The sequence below is a fragment of the Eublepharis macularius genome, chromosome 11, assembly GCF_028583425.1.
Source record: "Eublepharis macularius isolate TG4126 chromosome 11, MPM_Emac_v1.0, whole genome shotgun sequence".
Classification (NCBI taxonomy): Eukaryota; Metazoa; Chordata; class Lepidosauria; order Squamata; family Eublepharidae; genus Eublepharis; species Eublepharis macularius.
The window spans coordinates 67,514,383-67,535,456 of NC_072800.1; the positions used below are offsets into that span (position 1 = coordinate 67,514,383).

The window sequence follows — 21,074 nt, forward strand, 5'->3', positions numbered from 1 at the left end:
TATTAGAAATAAAAACCTGGTGCTGACAAAATCCTCCTGGTGTGAGAGAATTTTAGGCTTTGAGAAAAAAGCTCGGGCAGGCCTCTTATCAGTTCTGCTGGGACTGGCAGACTGATCCTAGGCAACAGAATCTTATTCCCTGTTTTGTTGCACAGGTCCAGTTTTTACGCAGCATTAAAGGAAACAGGGTTTATTGAGTACAGAGTGAGATGAATACACAAGAGACAGCGCAGCAGCTAACGAGAGAACTCATTCATTCACTGCACATCCAGCTGTGCCCGAAAGGGCCCAGAAGAGCCCAAGAACGTCTTCTGAGAGTGTTACTTCAGGACTCCATATCCACACAACACAAATCTTACCAAGAGGGTCGCTAGGTGCCGAGATGATTGATGCTGAGGCTGCGTAGGAACACTCCCACCCATCCACTTCATCACCATCTCATCCCCAAGAGCCTCTCTTCTTTTTCTAGATCCCCTTTTCTCTCTTGGGCAGTGCACTAGGTTAAAAACCATTGCTACTTTGCCCTTTCCACCCCAACGGTCATTGGTTTGCATCATCCAGAAGATGGGCAGATTCTCCTTGCATGGACAGTCCTGAGGAATAGTCTTCTCCCAGAATGTCTCCTTGTACCTCAAGACTAGAGGTCCACCTGCTCTGACTCATCTTTCACCCTCCTTGTCACTGTCTGGTGCTGAAGACGGAGCTTATCAAAGCTGTGTGCACTTTACATTATTTTATTAGCATTATCTAATAAGAGATCCAGTTTGGTCTAGTGGTTAAGAGCCACAGGACTCTAATCTGGAGAACTGGATTTGATTCCCCATTCCTCTGCTTGAAGCCAGCCGGATGATCTTGGGTCAGTCACAGCTCTTTCGGAGCTCTTTTAGCCTCATCTGTCTCACAAGGTGATTGTTGTGAGGATAATAATAACACACTTTGTAAACTACTCTGAGTGGGTATTAAGTTGTCCTGAAGGGCAGTGTATAAATCAAATATTATTATCTATAGTCTGCCTTTCTCACAGACTCCAGGCAGATTGCACAGTATAAGTCAATACAATCAATAGCTGCAACATTTGATAAATAGTGCAATACAGTATGCAAATTTGCAGAGATTCGAAAACAAGCAAAAACACAATACAGAGCTGAAACAGTGCTGAAACAGCATAAGAAATTAAAGCAGACATATTTAATAGTGTAGAAATTAGCCAATAGTAACATACTTACTACAGCAGACAGTACCAGTAGTACAGGTTACAGTCCCTAACCCTTTACCAGTGTATGCTTTCAACCATTTCCTTACAGTACAGCCCTTCTACCTGTTTATAAAAAATCTCTCCTAAATCATTTAGTTTTGCATAGTTTGCAGGAAGCCAAGAGAGCAGGAACCCCATCTAACCTCATCAGGTAGGCTATTCCATGTCCTAGTCTGGTAGATAAGATATTTATGGGTAGTTAAAGGGCAATGTGTCTATAATATTGGCACAGATAGAATAGAGCAAATCATGAGTATAGGGTTGCTAGCCCTGCCCCTAGCTGCTGTTCCCCCCCGCTGTTGTTCACCTGGCCAGCGGGGAGAAAAGACATTGAGAAAGGGGAGAGGCAGGCCAGCAGGTATGCGGGTGAGATGGGTGTGTGTGTGCCTGCATCCCCAGTAATTATATCATTTTCAGGGTGACCCAGAAATGATATGTTGTACCAGGGCTGATTTTTAAGCAATTGGCCCCTGGATCAAGCCATCACTTCTGGCTCATGCCAAAAATTATGTAATCACCAGGGAACATAGGTGCATGCTCACACAGGTAAGTACCTGTCAATTCCCCATGCCCCTCCACCCCAGTTTTGACTTGGGAGGACCTGCATGAGGATCCGCCCTGAGCCTGCGAAAGCGGGGAGGGCGGAATATAAATATAATACATTAAATTAAATTAAAGCATTGACAATGTCTCTTTCCTGTTTAGTGCTTGAACTCAGCTAACATCAGAAAGAGAGAAAATGATGATGGCTACTGTTTTGCTCTCTAAGCAAGCCTCAAGTCAGGATAAGCCACTGTTCATTTTAGTAGTTCTCAGTAGGGGTGCCAGACCCCACCCCCTGCCAGGGGGATCTGGATTGGGCCTGTTTTGGGCTGCTGCAGAGCTCAGGAGCGCTCCTGCACTCCGCAGCGGCTCAAAACGGGCCTGATCCATGCCAAAACGGGCCCGAAACAAGCTCGATCTGGGCCAAAACAGGCGTGTTTTGGGCCACTGTGGAGGGCAGGATTGCTTCTGCGCTCTGCAGCATCCCCAGTCCAGGCCCCTGCAGAGTGTAGGTGTGCTCCCAGGGGCCACGTGATGACTTCACTTCCCAGAAGTGATGTCACCCCCACCCCCCGCAGGTAAGTGCCAGGTCCCAATCCTCCGCTGGGAGGTTGAGGGGGCCTGGCAACCCTAGTTCTCAGTGAGTCCATCCCACCTCTATACCTTTTCCCGTAGGGGCTGCTGTTCAATCTGCTCAGTATCTGTCCTTTGGAGAAGTTTTGCCCTTGGGCCAGTTCCTTGCACCTCCACCAACCTGGCAGTTTCTAGGCCATCCTCCCACCCCACCATCCTGAGCCTTCGTGCTCTCACCAAGCAGGATTGTCTTGCTGGGCCTTTCAGAAGGTGAGTTGGGCTGGGTCTCTTTCCAGCCTCTAGGCTCTTCCCATGCCATCTCCCCATTCTGCTGCCTTCCTGTACTCCCCATGGGCTTCTCCCATTCTTGTGGATCTGTTGTCCTCGGCCTCCCCTCTCACTTCTGGCTGGCAGCTCTGGCAGTGCTGCCTTCTTGCTGACTCTTCTACAGGCCATCTTGGGCTTGGCCACTTCTGCCCTCCTCTCTCTAGTCAGTTCTATCTCTAGTTCCTCCTCATTTGGCCATTGAAGGCTGCAACAGCCTCCTGTCTGGCAGCAGTGGCACCCCACTTCCAGCCCAGCCATTAGTAGTGCCCCACAACCATCCAAGCCTCATGGGGACACCCAGATGGTCACAGAGTCATTTAAGAGTTAAACATGTTTGTGGTAAAATTCTATTTCTAGGATGAGGGTGTTTATTAGCTCTATAAGTATATGAAGAAAATAAGGGGGCAGTCCTTCTCTATACTTGGATGGGAAGGAATAAAGAGGTGATCAGCTTTTGTCCAGGAACTGGGTGCTACACCCTCACATGTGGAAAATAGGCTTCAAATGTATGTATTTTATTTACAGAATGCAGACTATTCTAATTGCAATGTAGTATAGTGGTTAGATTGAGCTAGGATCTGGGAAGACAGAGTTCAGATCCCAATACTGCTGTGAAACTTCCTGGATGACCTTGGGACATCCACTCTCTCTACCTTATGGGGTTGTTGCGAGGAAGGGAGAGCCATGTAAACAGCTTCGCACTTTTTAGAAGGATAGGATAAAAATGCAATAGGATTTTTTAAAAAAATTCTTCTTACTATTTTTAAATACATTCAACAAAACATATTAATAATCAAGGAAAATTGCTTAGGTGTTATGTGTGGGGTTCCCTTTCCTTTATAACACTGCCAAGTATAGAGCTGAGAAATGATTCCTTGTGGAAATATCAGTAAGGGAGTTTCTCATGTTGTATTTGTTTAAAAAAGCTTTTGCAGCAAAACATCAGACTATGATACTTGAATTCTAACAGGGTTTGGTTTTGCTGATCCAAAAGCTATTTAATTCAAATGCACAGCTAGATTCTTGATCTGAATATTACCATTAGAGTGTTTAATTTGATAGTAATTTAAAGAAAAATGTGGCTCAAGATACCATTTAAAGTGTACTTTTATAAAGCAATGCATTTGACTTAACATTTATGTCCTACTCATCATTGGTGTGGGGTGGTTGAGTGCTGTGGAGTACTAATGCAGTACTCTTTGATCCTTTCTTAAAAATGGGGAAAAAGTTACAGCTCTTTCACTGCTTCTGCAGTTGTCCATCTTTCCACTTTCCACTCCCATGGGTCTCAAGCTGATTAACAGACTGGAGAAGTGTGTCTGATTAATGTCCTCTGTGGGGCTTTTGCTTGTTTTTATAACAAAGGACAAAAGTAGAGTGGTATATTGACATGAGTAACTAGAGACAGGTTAGTCTTTCTATTTGATTAGCTGATTTTGACCTTTCTGAATCATTAACAGTGCCATTCTAAGCCAAGTCACACTCTTCTAAATCCACTGAAGTCAGTGGGCTTGGAAGGGTGTAACTTTACTTAGGACTGCACTCTTGTCAAAATGAGGCTTGGAAGAAAAGACATCTTGGTTGTCAGTAGTTGCAGTTAAGATTTCTTGACACTGATTAAGTAAGTACAGGTTTGGTTCAGTGGCTGCTGTGCCTCCATCACTCTGGGGACATTATGGATGATGCCAGGGCTGTCTTCCCATGGTCAAAGTGGAAGGATAGCCTAAGCGGAAAGGATGAGTGAGATGAAGCGAGAAAGAACAGAGCAGCCAGATATCTGTTGCAACAGCTTGGTATTTATTTATTTGGGTGTTTATACCAGGTCTTGACAAATCCCAGCCACCAGGGCACCTTGGCATCTAAAAGTTTCATTGTGGTGCCTAGTATTTTCAGCAGTCATTCTTTTTACATTCCTCTTGATGTTTCTCAGTAGAAGTACAAAGATTATTTTGGCAAGGGATAGAAGTTAGCTTTTTGTTGTGATGAAAACCTGCTTCACCCCATATTTATTTATATGCTACAACACTTTTGTTACAGATTTTTTTTAAATGACAAGAATCTGCGAAGCGTTTAGAATTAGGTTTTGTGGTGACAATAATTAGAAAATATGGTCATTAAAATACAAAACCCTGAAGTCTAAAAAATAAGTCTGGCTCCTAAAGCTGAAGAAAATTTGTCAAGGCCTAGTTTATACCCCACTTTTTTCCCAAGTGGGGACCCAACTCAGCTGCTAACAGTGTTTTCCACTCCTCTGTTTTATCCTCACAACAACCACCCTGTGAGGTAAGTTATGCAGAGAGAGAGAGAGAGAGAGTGAGTGACTGGCCCAAGGCCACCAGTGAGCTTCTCTGGCAGAGTGGGCATTGCCCCACCTTAAAACTGAATTGTCAGACTAAGAAACCAATCCAGATTCTGAGCTGTGATAGGGTCAGGTGAAATCCCATTGGCCCCTCATGTCACGTGAGAATTGCTGATTCTGTATGCTGAAATACATTCTTCTAGACAAGGTGTAATTGTTTCACTTAAGTGCAGTAGAGAGCAGGCTAGTAGCTCCTTCTTCTGGTATGCTTTCTGCTTTCACACTGGGGCCGTCATCACACGGGCTTCTATTTAGCGCGAAAATGGCGCAATTTCCCAGCAAACACCCACCTTATTCCAACACTGATGCGATTTTCTCTCTTCTGCTTTGTGCTTGATAGTCGTGATACTTTGCTTCTCAGTGTGAATGCCTCACATCGATGTTTTTCACCACGCCATAGGCCGACCCTTTTTTTCTCTCCTCAATCCCAGAATCCATTTCTCCCGCGACTCCCCCCCTTTTTTTTGTAATACTGTCCTTATATCGCTATAACGACGTCACACAATGAAAATTTTCTGCTGAAGAAAACAAGTAAAAATAATTGAATTGCCATTAGAGAAATTTTTATTTTAACCCAAAACCACACCTCGCTAAAAATGGCCATGTTCAGTCATTTTCCTTTTTTTTTTTAATTTCGATGTTATAGCGATATAATGCCTTTATTTTTTTTGTGCGGGAAAATTTTAAACTCCGCAACCGTTCTATCTGACTTCCGCTTTCAGTTTTGCGTTACCGAAAGGATCTTAGGCACGGAAGACTGCAGCCTCATCCAGCTGACAACAACTTCAGTTGTGCACACAGATTTCAGATTATTCAGGAAACAGCAGTAGGTTAGGAAGCTAATGTTATTCCGTTATAGCGGAATTAAACACCAAAAAAAAAATTTAAAAGGGGGGGAGGAGCTGCTTCTGCGCCCATTAGAGAGAATGGAACAGAGCACTTAGGTGTGGACAGCTGGAAGCGTGAAGAAACGCGAGGTGACCCAAAGAAACGTTACTGTGCCGATATCAGAGATGATGCTATATGCTGTAAATTTAATGGAACAGATGCCCATGTGACGACGACCATGGTTGGATGCTGCACTACATCAGTAATTTGCAACTGATTTTTTTCCTGTGAAATCCAGTTGCAAATGCTTGCTATAGTGCACTGAGACGAGAGTGCATTATCCAAAGTGTGTGAAAGCAGCCATGGATGGTGGCACAGGTGCACGTGTCTGGCTGGAAATCATGGTGCCATTACATATTGCTTGCTTCTAATAATTTCATTTTCTTGAGAATATCTTGAGATTACATTGGAAATGGTAAGTAATACCAAAATACAAGTTTCCCTGTTCTGTTCTCAAGAATTTAATACTGAATACAAAATATGTTTTGTCATGTTACTGCTCCTTGTAAGCACTCTTTATAAATTAAGGATGGGCGGACGCTCATGTTGAGAATATCACAATAAATTTGTGGAAGCCTGATTGGCTGACATAAAGACATATGCTTTTAAGGGATATAGTCTGCCTATTCACAAGTTAAAACAGTCTACATTTTCTCTTTGCTTATTCTGCATGCTTTTAAAATGGAAATGTATATCTCTTGTGTGTGTACATGCGTGCATGCACATGAAATGGGGCTTTGTGAGGAGGATACAAATGGAAATGGAGAAAAATAGGAGCCAAGACCTCTCTGTAAGAAAAAAAAACCTTGTGAGATTACTTTTAACAAAGAAAATGTTAAAACTGCAATTTTTAATATATTTTTGAATGGAACAAGAGTGTAGCATCATGCTATATCAGGGTTGAAATTCTAGTACTGCCAAAGTGAAATTAGTGAAAAGTGAAAGTAGTGCTTATTTTTAAAAATCCCTTTTTGTGAAAAAAACAGTTCAGTAAAGGAAATGCTAAACCAAACATTTAAATCATCACTTGAAAACTATTTTTGGAAGTAATGTGAATGTACGAAGCTGCCTGATTAGAGCCATTATTGCTGTTAGGATTGTTAGGATTGGCAGTGGCTTTCCAGAGTTTCAGGCAGGTATTGTTATCTCAGGAATGGATGCTACTGAGAACCACACCTAGATCTTTACGTATGCAAAGCAAGCACCCTGCCACAACAAGGCATAGCCTTTTCTCAATAACTGTGTGTCGTAGTAATTAAAACATTGACTTTGGAGCACAGAAATTATTGACTATCTTTCAATCGCAAACCAACATTTATTTCGGCATTTGCAGAAGCTACTTATTTGACTTATCAGGATACAAAAATTGCACTTGTAAAATTCGATTTATCACCAGCCAAGTCATTGTTAATCAAATACTTCCCTACCTTCCGCTTTTCATATGTAATAATTGTTCTGGATTCTATCCCGCAATGTCCTAGTCTGTGTTCACATCCCCTCTTTTACTACGCCAGTGTCGCACTATACTCCGTTTACATCCCTGGGAGACTCACGTGATACAGGGCGGTTTTAGATACACCATCGCCAATGATGAGATCAAGTAGCCTCTTTAAAAAAAATAAATAATAGGTTACCATTATAGCGATTTTCTGCTCAATTGCAATGGTGGGGTCACACCCCCATTGATGCTTGCAATTGGTTAATGTTACCGCTCAACTATAATTATAGGACAGCAATTTTTCGCTATACCAATAATTTTAATTTAAAAAAAAACGGAAAGAGTCAACCTTTGCAGGTACAGTCCGTTTATCAGAAATTATCTAGGCCTTCCTTCGGCACTGAAACATTATTTACTGTAAAAAAAATGGCAACCCCCCCACCCTTGATGCCTCCACGACTTTTTACAACGCCACTTCCCAAACTGCTTGTGGGTGATCTTTATGAACAGGATTGCACAATAGCGCTAGGAATGCCCCCCATCCTTTTTAAAAAAGAACAAGATGAGGGTGCGGGCATGCCTCGAACAGAGTTGGGACCATAAGAATTGCTTGGCATAGAGGGACAGTGTTCCGGAAAGGCAAGAAACAAGGAAGTGGGGGTGGTTAAGAGGGGGCGGTCTCTTTGGGAACCACTTGTGTTTGTTCACATCCATAGTGAGAACTGCGCAAGAGACGCGTTTGAAAGCATGACAACCTCGTCTGAGGTGCAGTGCAACAGATACGATAGAATGGCGGGATTGAGGTAAGAGTATGTGAACAGCCCTCTGAGAAGCACATAAATGGCGGGGAAATAGCGGCAAACTTGAGCCGTGTGAATTCGCCCATTATATTCTGCATTTTTCTCTCTGTACTTTTATTGACTGTAGTTTTTTGGCAAGGAAATAAAAACTTTATCAATGACAGAAGATAAAAATTCTTGCAGTCATTATAAAAAGAGATAAAACAGAATGGTATGTTTATATTTAATTTGCCTTTTTTTCTTTTCAGAAGGATATGGATCACAATTACTACACTTCTAGGACGTATGGCCCATTTGATGCTACCAGCCGAGATCTGTGGGTGAACATAGACCAAATGGAAAAAGAAAAAGTGAAGATCCACGGGATTCTTTCTAACTCACATCGACAAGCAGCAGTAAGGCATTTGATATGCATTTGCTATTTGGCCCCTTGAGTTGATACCATAATCATAATCATAATCATAGTCAAGGATGTTGAACTTAAAACCTTTAGAGTCTCTTTGGTTTTTTTAAAATTTCCTATAATGAGTTAAAATACTAAACTTGTGTGTGTGTGTGTGTGTGTGTAACATCTTAGTGTCATTCAAGTTGATGGCAGTTTTGCCATTGAGCGCACTTGACAGTGAAATTATGCTATGAATTGGCTAGCTTAACTATCATATTTAGAACTAAAATGTAGCAGCCCCATATTTACCCTTTACATTTTTATAAGATGCTATAGTTACCTGAGTTTTTTGAGAACCATTAGATCCTTATCAAAATATTGCTGTTTAAAGCTGTTGATTCTTGTCAAATGGTAACAGAGATAGCAGGTATAACTCCATTTTCAGATTTTAAAAAATCTTCTTAGGCTAATTCCAATCATGCTCTCCTCATGGCAAGAATGCTAAACTAAGTCTCTAACTTTACAAGTATAATTGGATATTGTATGGCTTCCAAATGGTACTCCCATTGCTGAACAAGTATTGGAAACTGCTTAAAGAAAAGCATCCGTATCAGAGTTGTAAATTCAGAATGGAAAATGACAGTTCAGGGCTTGTGATGGAGTGGGCTGTTGCTAAATCTGCTATTCAAAGCTTCAAACCAAGGCCAATAAACTCAGCAACCAGGTGGCAAGCAGACAGAAGAGTTGCAGACAGAAAAAAATCTCTAGGATTCAAAAGAAGAAGGAGGTTATAAAACCTTTGGATTTAGACTGACACAACATAATTTATAGATACTCTCTTTTCCCCACGAAACTGAAAAGTATAGCTAATAAAATGGATGGAGCAAAGTGGAAATGCTGAAGTTTGGCAGTTTCCTAAGTTAAGAATCAACCCAGTATAGCACAATATCGGTTATATATGATTGCTGGATACGGTTGGTTGTTTGGTAATGAAAAACAAACTGCAGTACAAATAAGAATGCCTAATGGAATGGCTGTTCTGCCAACTCATCTCCTCTTGAGTGCTCTTGGAAAGTGAGTTGGGAAAGAGATGAGAACAGTGTGAAAAGCAAGAGCATTTTGTCAAAGAAATTACAACTGTTTTCCAAACCAAAACAATGGTGCCAGAACCCTAGACGTTAACTTCGATGTTAAATTCAAATTAGTCATAGGAGCTAGAAAGCTGGAGAATTGGCTGCATTCATTTGATTTGAAAAAGCTGAACTTGATTGAGCGGCTCCAAAAGAAAAAAAGAGAACTTTCTGATACCATTGGGATGGAAAATGTACTGTTATATTCATAGATGCATATGTATGCCTACAATCAGTTCATTTTGTTGAAGGCAGAAATTATAGCGACCGTTCTGTTGTATTAATTTTATTACTGAAGGCAGGGGCGACCAAAAACTTGTATAAATATGGAGGCAGGGGTGGCTAGAATTCTGACATATGAGCTTGAAGGTTTTATCTTTCAGGATTTGATTCATTCCAAAGTAAGCATTTTTGCAGCTGAAGTTCAGGTTGCACTTAGGCAAACCAAGAAACAAATGGTAGAGCATATTTGTTGCAGGCTGGCAGCCCCAGGTCCAACTCCTGTCCTGGTATCTCCATTTTAAAAGATCTTGAGTATGGAAAGAACCTCTTCCTGTGATCTCATGGAATGTCGGCCAGCCACCATCTGCAATATAGATGAGCCAATGGTCTGACTCAGTGTGAGGCAGTTTTATACATTTCTTGTGAGTGATTGAGTTGAGGAAGAAATTCGTACATGTATATGGACTTCATGAAAATTCTAAGTTTGATTACAGATGGGTATCTGTACCTTTTTCTTTGTGAGAGTTCTTCCCATAGAAGAGGAATGACCTTGGCCACTCTAATGCATGCTTGTTCATGGCTTATTTATATACAATGGTGATTTGTGTGTGTGTGTGTCTTATGTGCTGTCAAGTCACTTCTGACTTATAGTGACCTTATGAATGAAAGACCTCCAAATTTAAAGACACCCTTTAATAAATTCATTCAAGCCAGATTCTGCAGCAAAGGGTGTCTCTCCCCCACCCCACCCCCATGCTATTTATATCTATGTAAAGTCCTTAGGAGAAACCATTTGTGGTTTTTGTGTCATCACTATACTGACAATAGTTCTGTACTTCTTTGTCCAAACCACTCAGGATTGCTATAGCAGTCCTGAGCCAGCACCTAACTGTTGTAATTAAATGGCTAAAGGTGGACAAGTTGAAACATAATCTTGACAAGTCACAGGGGGTGCTTTGGGGGCAGGCTGAGGTCTTGTGCTTCCCACATGTGATGAAGTTCAGCTGACTCTCATTGACTCAGTTAAGAGCCTAGTATTATACCAGTATTTCTTTCATCTTCATTTAGCCTGGAAGATGGCTCTCTTCCTTTATCCTGCTGATCTGGCCAGATGGATCCATGCTACTGTAACCTCAAGGCTAGACTATTGCAATGCACTCTACATGGATCTGCCCTTGAAGACAACACAGACATTCCAGCTGGTGCCACAGCTCTATTATTTTCAGGAGCTAGGCAGAGTGTACATTACTCATCTGCAGTCATTCTATTGGCTACCAGTTAGTTTCTGGGTTCGATTCAAGGTATTGGCTGTCATCCAGAAAGCCATTCAGATAAAGGGCCACCTCTCCTAACCTCTGCACTCACCTCAACAAAGAGCCAAACTACACATTATGATGGCCACAGGTACAAACTGTGGCTGCCAACCCCGTTTTAGAGGAGAATGTATCCATTTAAAAATTGCCTATAGTGCAGCGGCACCATACACTCCTGTTCCCCCATACACCTTTTCAAATGCTGAAACAGCCCCCTCGTGACTATTTCAGCACTTGAACAGGCAGGAGACACAAGATCACATGGTACCACGATACCATTTTTTTAATGGCTCAGTTGTCCTCTAAAATGGTGTTGGCAACTACACAGTGGCTACTTTGACATGTATTTTGGCTCACAGTTTTCTGAAGGTGCCGCCCTGTAAATGGGTAAGATGAGCAGTTCCTCATACTGAAGTATTTGTGGGAGGAAAGCTCCTATATGTCTGTCATTCAACAGAATGTGTAGAACAAAATTGTTCAGGAGGGCATTGTTATAGAGGGTATAGGATGGGCTTTTAGCTACATTTTGGAGGACGTTCCTGAGAAGGCCAGCATGAAATCAAATTAAGATTCCATATTATTTTTAAATTGCATTAAGTAGTGAAAAGGGGTGAAATAATAAGCTAGAAATATATTCTTCAGTGGTAATCCTGGGCACTCTTTTTTGCCGTAAGATGATTTTTTAAATAAAATGGAATTAGTTGTTTCAGTTATAAACAGATACATATAAATAAATCCCACCAAATCCTAATTTCCAGTGAAGAAAAAAAGAAAATCTAATTTGAAGTCGCTGTAAATATTTAGTCATTAATTTCATGCCAAAGAAGTCATTAAAATACCTAAGAGATGGGGAAACTAATCCTTTTCTAGAAAGGCGGAAGAGTGAAAGAGAAAAAATTAATTAACTCTAGGGGAATATAAAAATGAGTCAGACATAAGGGAGGGGGGCAGATGGACACATTCAGATGATTTTTAAGTGGGATCAGTTGTCTGCAGGTGATAGCATGTATATTGTTGTTTTGTACCATAATTCACCAACACTTGAGATGGGCCACTTTTACCAGGAGGGAACTGGGAAGTGAAAACGGCCCTGGAGCAGGTGAGACTGAAGAGTCCCTGCTGTGCTACAAGTCAGCCCTGCAGGGCCACTTAGTTCATTAGGGCAAACAATGGGCATTAGCTGACCCAGTACAGTCTCCTCCAAACTGGAAGCAGTGCAGGAAGGGACTGTGAGCTGACCTAAACTGCCATGGCTGATGAGGGGTCTGGGTCAAGTGCCCCTGAGGCTTGGGCAGAGTTGCGGGGACCTGGCTCTGTTTACTCCTGGCCAACACTTTAGGGCAGTGGCCCACCATTAAATTTCCCTGTGAGCTAAATGGCCAATCATACTGATTGGCTGTCCCACAAGCCAGTGATTTTGGTGATAATCCCCCATTCGCCATCATTCTGCTGCCTTCAAGGGGTTTATTATGGGCACTTAATCCTTGGTGAAATTCCTTCTCCTGTACTGTCATGTCTGGCAGTTCAGATCTGTTCCCCAAGCACTTTTCTCTAAACCCCTGCCTACAGAAGTGAGTTTGGTGGCAACTAGAAACTGGGCTTTTTCAGTGGTGGCCTTTGGAATGTCCTCCTCCTTGAGGTTTACATGGCATCTACTATACTGTCCTTTAGGCAACAGGGCAAAACATTTCTTTTACCTCACTTTTTAATTAGGGATTTTATCTTTTTTAATGGAGTTTATCTTTTAATGGTCTTTGTCTACTGTGTAGATTTGCCATCCTTTGATCCAGGGGCTAGGGAATCCCTGTCCTCACCTGCTGCTCCCCCAGGTACGCTCACCTGGCCAGCAGAGGGGAACCCAAAAATTGCCCGTTTGGAGCCTTTGGCTGAAATGCCAGCACTGAAGCCTCCAAACAGGCAATTTTGGCTTCAGCGGCCCCCGACTCTTCCTTCGTGCTGGAAAATGACTTCATTTTCCAGCACAAGGGAGGAAATGCCAGACGCACTGAAGCCAGTTCAACAGGATGGGGGAGAGTGGGGGTACACAAAACGCACATGCGAGAGATAACCCAACGCCTCAGCCCCCTGCACCAGTGCTTTGGCCCCAGGGTTCCTGGCAACCCTACTATGCAGTCTTTTATAGATTTTAAAGCCATTCAGTACATTCATGCTGTTTTTATGCCAATAGCTAGTTTTCAAGAGCTTATTTTTAATGCTGATATTTCATGTTTATTTTAAAAAATAATTTGATTCTATTGTTTTTTATTTGTGAGCCACTTTGAGCAGGTCACCGGCATATAAATTCTCTAAATAAATAAATAGTACTCCATCCACCCTACCCATTCCACTGCCATCATGCATGCTGCATGGTTTACGGCACACCAGCAGTGATCATGGCGTTTGTGCCATCTGAGAAGTCTTTCCCTCCCATTGGCAGAACATTATTGTGCAGACTGTGAAGGATGTCTTTAGGAATTTCTTCCCATGTGAGTCCAGTATTGAAGAAATCATGCAGAGGATTCCCTTTTCGTACAAAGTGCCCTTTTTCTAGAGTTCCTGTTGCCAAAGGCCCACTTTTGAATGTTGCTTGACATGATATAGTTCTTATCATGTTATGCACCCTGTCCTCTATAAGCTATGGGTGTCCTTACCTAGTGCTTGAAAGAACTGTAATAGACTGCAGGCTTAGCTGGTATCCTAAGCTGTACTACGGCTTGGAGGTATGTTAGGAGGCTGTGGGGAGGGGAGCGGTTGTATCTTTTTTTCTCCATGATTTCTTTATTTTTCCAGCTGTTGTTACTGGAAAAATCTGGAATTTTTCCAGATTTGTTACTAGAGTCATATTATGCTGATGCCAGGGGTAGGAGCTAACTGGGAAGGCTTGATTAAGCTCCGTTTTTCCATCATGTACCCCTGACACTACCCTATTCTATGTCAATGAAGATGTTACAAAGCCTGGTGGCTGCACGGACATGGCGCTGGCATATCTCAGCCATATAGTGGTGTAGGATTTACTATCCTAAACCAATCAGAGTTGAGGATTGCTCCCTAAACAGGATCCCCTTATATGTTTCTAGCCTTATCTGCTAAACAGAAATGTTTCCAATTATAGTACTGAAAAATTATTCCAAATTGAAGATGGCATGGCTACTCTATAAACCGTAAGGCAAAAGCAGTAGCTAATGGCTGAATAACATTTTAAAGTGCATGGTCCTCTAATATTCATTACATTATTGATTTTTTTTCTTGCAGAGAGTGAATTTATCCTTCGATTTTCCATTTTATGGTCATTTCCTACGTGAAATTACAGTGGCAACTGGGGGTAAGTGGGTTCCTATCTATACATTTTGCATTGTCTGACAAGAGTGTCAGATGTTTTATGTTATTTAAGAGAGAATACAAAGTAGAGTAGAATAAGCATTATCCTATACTTCATAGTTCAGATTTTTTAATTCATCCAGATTCATTCACTGTCTCCTAAATTAGAATGCTTCCGTTAATCCAAAGTTATGAAAGTTATTTTCCTATTGTTCTTCTGTTCCCAACACAGGGAAGGAAGGGAGACCAAAGATACTTGCTAGCCATATAAAGAACTCTTAGACTTCTTCTCTTCCCTCTCTAAAACAAACAACTAATAAAATAATTTCCAAATCCGGCAATTACATTAATCAGTTGATGGTTATCTGTGTACAGCTGATGTATTAATTAATTGTTGGCATTTAATTGACGTCAGAAATGGCTGATGAACAGTTGTGGAGGTTCTGTGATCCCCCAACAGTTGCAGCCTCCACAATCAACAATGCTGCTTCCTGTTATTGAAATAAAAATTGCACAAACAGCTTTTGATATCAAAGAGGGCAGGCGAAATTATAAGAAGATATAGCAGGGGTTCCAATGGAACGTTACTTTCTTTTAGAATGAGTTACTGGAGCATTTAAAAAATTCATCTCCAAAGTCTTTTAAGATAATTTATCAGAATCAGTTATATAGCCATTGTATACACGTTGTTAATTTGTTGTTGTTGTTGTTGTTGTTGTTATATATTTATTTATTATTATATCCAGGTCAGATTCCCAGATTTAACTAGCCCATATTCCAGGGGCTGGGGAGGGGCATTTTTCAGCAGTCGTCACCAAATTTGCTGGGAACCTTCTCCTGACTGTTTGCTAAAGACCCCCCAGGCCCATAAACAAGCTGCCCGGAGCCATTCCTCATTGTTTCCTATGGAGGAAACATTTCCAAGGCTTTTAACCTCTGCAGCTTCCTTCACCTTGCTTGGGATTCTCTGGTTCAGCATTACTCCCTTGCAAGCTTATTGTCGAACCAGAGAATGGCATTGTTTATGAAATTGTACTTGATACTGACTATACTACTCTCACACTGTGTAATCCACCTTGATTCTCAGTGAGAAAGGCAGACTATAAATGTCATAAACAAACAAACAAACAAACATCAAACCAGAGAATCTCATTGATAACCTCTTTAATGAAGCAGAGAGGGGGGAGTGAAGCTTGCTGAGTTGCAGAGATTAAAAGGTGGTCACCGCCAGCTTGGAGGAGCTCTTTTGGAGCTCAGACTGCAATGAGGGGCAGAATAGAATGGGAATCTACTCTTCTACTGCCTTCTCTTCCATTCTGCCAGCCTGGGACTGCTGTCCTGCAGCAGTGCATACCTTGGCTCTGTTCTGTCCATAAAAGGCTCTGTTCTGTCCATAAAAGCTATGAGCTGAGTTCCAGTCATGGAATAGTTCTTTCCTTCCATTTCAGCCTCGGACTCATACCTACCAAGCCATTCATAAGGGTTCAGAAACTGTTGCAAGTAACCTAGGATGTAAGGAATGGTCTTTTGCATGAGCAAAAGTGAAGGGGAGGGGAGCTAGAATGATCTCTGTCTTTTATTTTAGAATTCCAAATTATCCTTAGAATTGGGCGGCAAGAGAGTATGATTCAATGTCCTCTCGCTTTGCACTTGCTGTGCTTCTAAGTTAGCAGTACACTTCACTGCTAAATTGGAAACATGGACTTCCACCCTGTGTAGCATTAAAGTTTTGTTAATACAAATCCATTTTGCTTCTAGTCGTGGTGCTAACTTTACAATTCGCTTTCAAAGAGTGTCAGTAGCAGAATATGATTTTTGCCTTTCAATTAGTGAAAAAGAGAGAGGAAGCTATCAAATGGACTGATCTGGGAAATTAGTGTAGCCTTGCCCTCAATTCATATTTTGCCAAGGTTATTGTGTGGTAAATCAGTTTGTAATGCCATTATTAATGTAATAAATCAAATCTGAGTCTTCTAGAGGGAGATGTCAGTCATGTGGGATTCCTATGTATGCTAATGCTGGCACCTTTTGATCTCAAAAAACTACTAGAGATGTTCAAGTTTTCTAATTATAGAAAAACTTCCTGACAGAACATTTCAAATATTTTTTATTGCCAATGGTCTGAAATTCTCCATACTTAATTGTACTTTGGAACTTTGAGTTATGAAATAGCCAAATTTGTACTAATGATTTTGAAATCTTCCAAGTCTGATTTCTGGAATTGCACTGTCACCCAAGTTAGTCCCTGTGTCAGTCATGTCACATGAAAAGCATCCCCTACACATAAAGAATTAAAACTAAGGTAAAAAGGAATCATTTGACTTTGTTTAGAGATGGCTCCTAGGTTTAGCGCAGTAAATCTTAGGGGTGTGCAAAACGGAATACCTGAGTCCGAAACATACACAGAAATTGCTGTTTCAGAGCATTACCTTACATGGAATGGTAACACAAATTCAAAATGCTTGCAATAATGAAACCTCCTTGAAAACATCCGTTATTTTTTCTTTAAGTTTTGATGCTTACCAGTCATGCAACATGAGCACATTTTTCTCTGTATTGATTTCCTGGAAAAGGTGTTTCTCTCTTCCAATAAAACCCTTGCTCAGTCTCCAGACCCCTGATCATCCTCATCGCTCTCCTCTGCACCATCTTGATTTTGTCCACATCCTTTTTGAAGTGAGGCTTCCAGAACTGCACACAATATTCCAGGTGCGGCCTGACCAAGGCAGTATAAAGAGGGGCTATGACCTCCTGCGATTTCAACGCTATGGCCCCTTAGATACAACCCAGGGTTGAATTGGCCTTTTTTGCCACCGCATCACACTGACTGCTCATATTTAGTTTACAGTCCACTCTTACCCCAAGATCCCTTTCACGTATACTACTGCCCAGAAGTGTATCCCCCATCCAGTATTTGTGCTTCCCATTTTTGTGGCCCAGATGTAATACTGTGCACTTGTCTTTGTTGAATTGTATCCTATTCACAGCTGCCCACTTCTCCAGAGTATTCAGGTCTTGTTGAATTTTAATTCTATCTTCTTGGGTGTTTGCTACTCCTCCCAATTTGGTATCATCAGCAAATTTAATGAGCAGCCCTTCCACTCCTTCATCCAGATCATTGATAAAAATATTGAAAAGTACTGGGCCCAAAACCGAGCCCTGCAGCACCCCACTGGACACCTCCCTCCAATCTGATGAAACACCATTGACCACCACTCTTTGGGTGCTGTCCTCTAACCAGTCCCCTATCCACTGAACTGTCGTATAGTCCAGTCCACAGTCTTCCAGTTTGCCCATCTGGATGTTATGGAGGACCTTATCAAAAGCTTTACCGAAATCCAGATAAATCACGTCAACAGAGTTCCCTCAATCCAGTAAGCTGGTCACTCGATCAAAGAAGGAAACCAGGTTGGTCTGGCAAGATCTGTTAGGGACAAAACTATGCTGACTTCCCCGGATCACTGAGTGGTCCTTCAGATGCTTACAGATTGATCCCTTTAAAATCTGTTCTAATATCTTCCCAGCAACAGAAGTCAGACTGACCGGCCTGTAGTTTCCTGGGTCATCCTTCTTCCCTTTCTTAAAGATTGGGATAACATTCGCTGTTCTCCAGTCTTGTGGCACATCCCCAGTCCTCCAGGAGGCCTTGAAGATGATGGACCGGGGTAGCCCAACGTAGAGTGAGTTACAGTAATCTAGCCTGGAAGTGACTGTTGCATAGGTCACTTTAAATGAACAAGGTTGTAGCTTGCCAGTGCTATTAGGTCTAGACTTAGAGCTGGAGACACAGAACTACTCTGTGGCACATAGAGCCATGTTGACTGTGGAACCTTAGAACAATAATGAAGCAGAATAAGGGAGGGGGAATCTGGTCATCCTTGGTTTTCATTTAGAGGAAAGCAACAGTGGGATAGTTGTGAAGGAGCAGTTGCCATTATTGAAAAGAATGAAAGAAAAGATGGAGCAAATTAAAATTTGCAAGCACTACTAAATAATTGCTCATAAAGTTGTGCCGAACTTTAGGATCAGCCTTGCATCATAGAATTCCATGGTTGGCGTTCTAAAGGAAAAGACCCCAACTTAGCTGAGGATCACTATGTAGGAATATTAATCCTTTTTCCTGTGCCATTGACCTTAAATGGCCCAAAGGAACCAGCATTTACTCCAGTGGGATGAGACCTGTTAGTGCAATACATGGAGGACATTTGTTTTCTCCCAATAGGGTCAAATGGCATAACCATTTCAGGTTGGGATAATAATGTTGAGTGAAAGAATTATACTCTCCCTCTTCTCATACCATGGTCCTGAGCTGATCTGGGGGTCTTGTCACTTGTGTATATGAAGAAAAGTTGCTTGGGAACCCTGACCTTGGAACATCCATGTCTCAAGAAGGAAACAATTCAGAAAAGTGTTTTGGACTTGGAGTGGAATTTGTCTGCTTATTATGTTATAGTTTAAAATCTGTAACCTGCCAGCTTACCTGAAGATGCAAAGCTTTAACTTTTATTAGCAAGTCCCTGTGAAATGTATTCTTCTACCAGCTTGCTTGGAAAAGGAAAATAGTGCAGTAGTGCTGGCCAGCCCTGGATGGCATCTTCTTTTCCTCCTATATGAGCCAAAAGTTGCTTTTAGAAAAAAGCTGACTGGATGTAATCAACAACCATTTGTGAACCTGAAATTAGCTGTCAGGAAGAATAGGAGGCTTGCTTTCTCTGTTTTATTCTTTACCATTTTGCATTCAGCTTAGATATTAAAGGTCACCTGCACTTATAGCAATGCTTTTCACTTATCACCTGTTTTAAGTGATGAAACAAAAGCTGGCTCTTCATCAAAAGCCGATTAATTTGTTTTCCTTACATTCTGTTCAGATGCCTCCATTACCATTTCCTCAGCAAACACATATGAGATGTTATGGAAATAGGCTGGCAGATCTGAGAACCAGTTTATGATTTTAATAAAAGAGACTCCCTTTAAGAGAGGTGTGACCTCCCAACTCTGCTCTTCTTTTTTAGGATAACCTCTGCCTTTGCCAAACAGAAATCTCTGGTGTTCCAGTTTATAGGACTCACTTAGATTTCCCCCCTCTATTTATATGCTACCACCATTTAGCTTACCATACTCCCTCAAGTTCTCTCACAATTTAGATTACTTAATAAGGCAACTATTTCCATAATTTGGCTAATACTTTAAAGAGTTCAAAACACTTTTCATATAAGTCTTAGAGCAAAATAAGTCAATATTATTATCCCAATTTTGAGGAGAGGAAAAAGGCTGAGGGAGCAATTCTAAACCATTCGACTCAGAAATAAGTCTAATTTCACTCACTGGGCCTTGCTCCCAAAACAGTGTTCTTAGGATTGAAGTCTTAGGCCAATTAGTATGCTGTGACAGAATTTGAATCAAGGGCTTCTCATAATTACATGGCATGTTATCATAACAAAGCTGGCAACCTCCAGAGATATAACTTACCCAAATGATCTCTGGCAAAGCATTTCAAATTATATCTAGCAATCAAAGGCAGAATGATTGATTTTTTTTTAGACAAAGGGCTTTAGTTCCAGCTATTCTAAAGAAGTGTTTATTGAATGCTGATTAAAAAGCACCCAGTCCAATCCTGCCCCCCAAAAGAGGGAGGGGGTATTTCATAATGTCACCTGTTCAAATAAAGGAGTGAATGAAAACTTCTAGCCCCAAATCTCTGTTTGGTCCTGCAACATATAATTAGGCTCCAACCAAGTAGTTTCACAATAATAATCTCTAGGAGGAAACAAATAAAAAGCTTTTCCCCTTTGTTGTAAGCTGAACAGAGAAAGTCTCGAGAGACACTGAGTGGGAGAGCCTCATTATACCAGCTGAGAGAGGTCCATGGAAACCTCCTTATCCTTTTACAGTTAAGTAACCATAAGGAATGTTGGGGTGAGTGACAGAAACAAAGGCGGCTTGGAAGTTGCCCTCTTCCAAACAGCAAAATGTGTAATACCATCTCCATTCTGTATGTTTTGTGCTGTTTCCATAGTAACACAACTGAAAATTTGATGGATGAGTTGTGGTACAAACCAAGCAATGTTTTGCCCACCAGGTAAAGATTAAAGCAAAATAAAAACACTACTGTTATCAACATTCTGCAGATAGTTTGTGTAATGTGCTGCTATGCATTACACTGTAACACACTGTATAGATAACTCTATATCTATTCATGCTCATTTCCCCAGATAGTGACCTGGGCTTGATATATTAAAAGTTATTAAAAATAGTATCAAATTCCTCTGCCAAGATAACCCAAATTCTATGCCAAGAAAGCCTGGGATCAGCAGCTTGTATAAACCATTGCCCGCAATATTTGTATAATAACTGTATAATTGTATAATTTGCATAATTGTTCTTTATTGTTCATCTGATGCTGTCCTTTTTTTTTCTCTTTCATGAACCATTGATTTGAGATCACCATTTTTTGCCTCCCCATCTCTGGTGTGATATATATGTTTCTGCATAAATATTTGGTAGCTTCCCCTCCTGAATTTCT

General features: G+C 41.3%; 1 protein-coding gene across 2 annotated transcripts in view; it reads left to right on the plus strand.

Moving 5' to 3' along the window:
* The window catches only part of PLXDC2 (plexin domain containing 2), a 286,502-nt gene that overhangs the window by 169,943 nt on the left and 95,485 nt on the right, over positions 1-21,074 (plus strand). For both annotated transcript variants that reach the window (XM_054992093.1, XM_054992094.1), the window contains exons 3-4: positions 8,432-8,578; positions 14,486-14,555. In XM_054992093.1, coding sequence (XP_054848068.1) covers positions 8,432-8,578; positions 14,486-14,555 — 217 coding nt within the window. The remainder of the gene's footprint in view (positions 1-8,431; positions 8,579-14,485; positions 14,556-21,074) is intronic.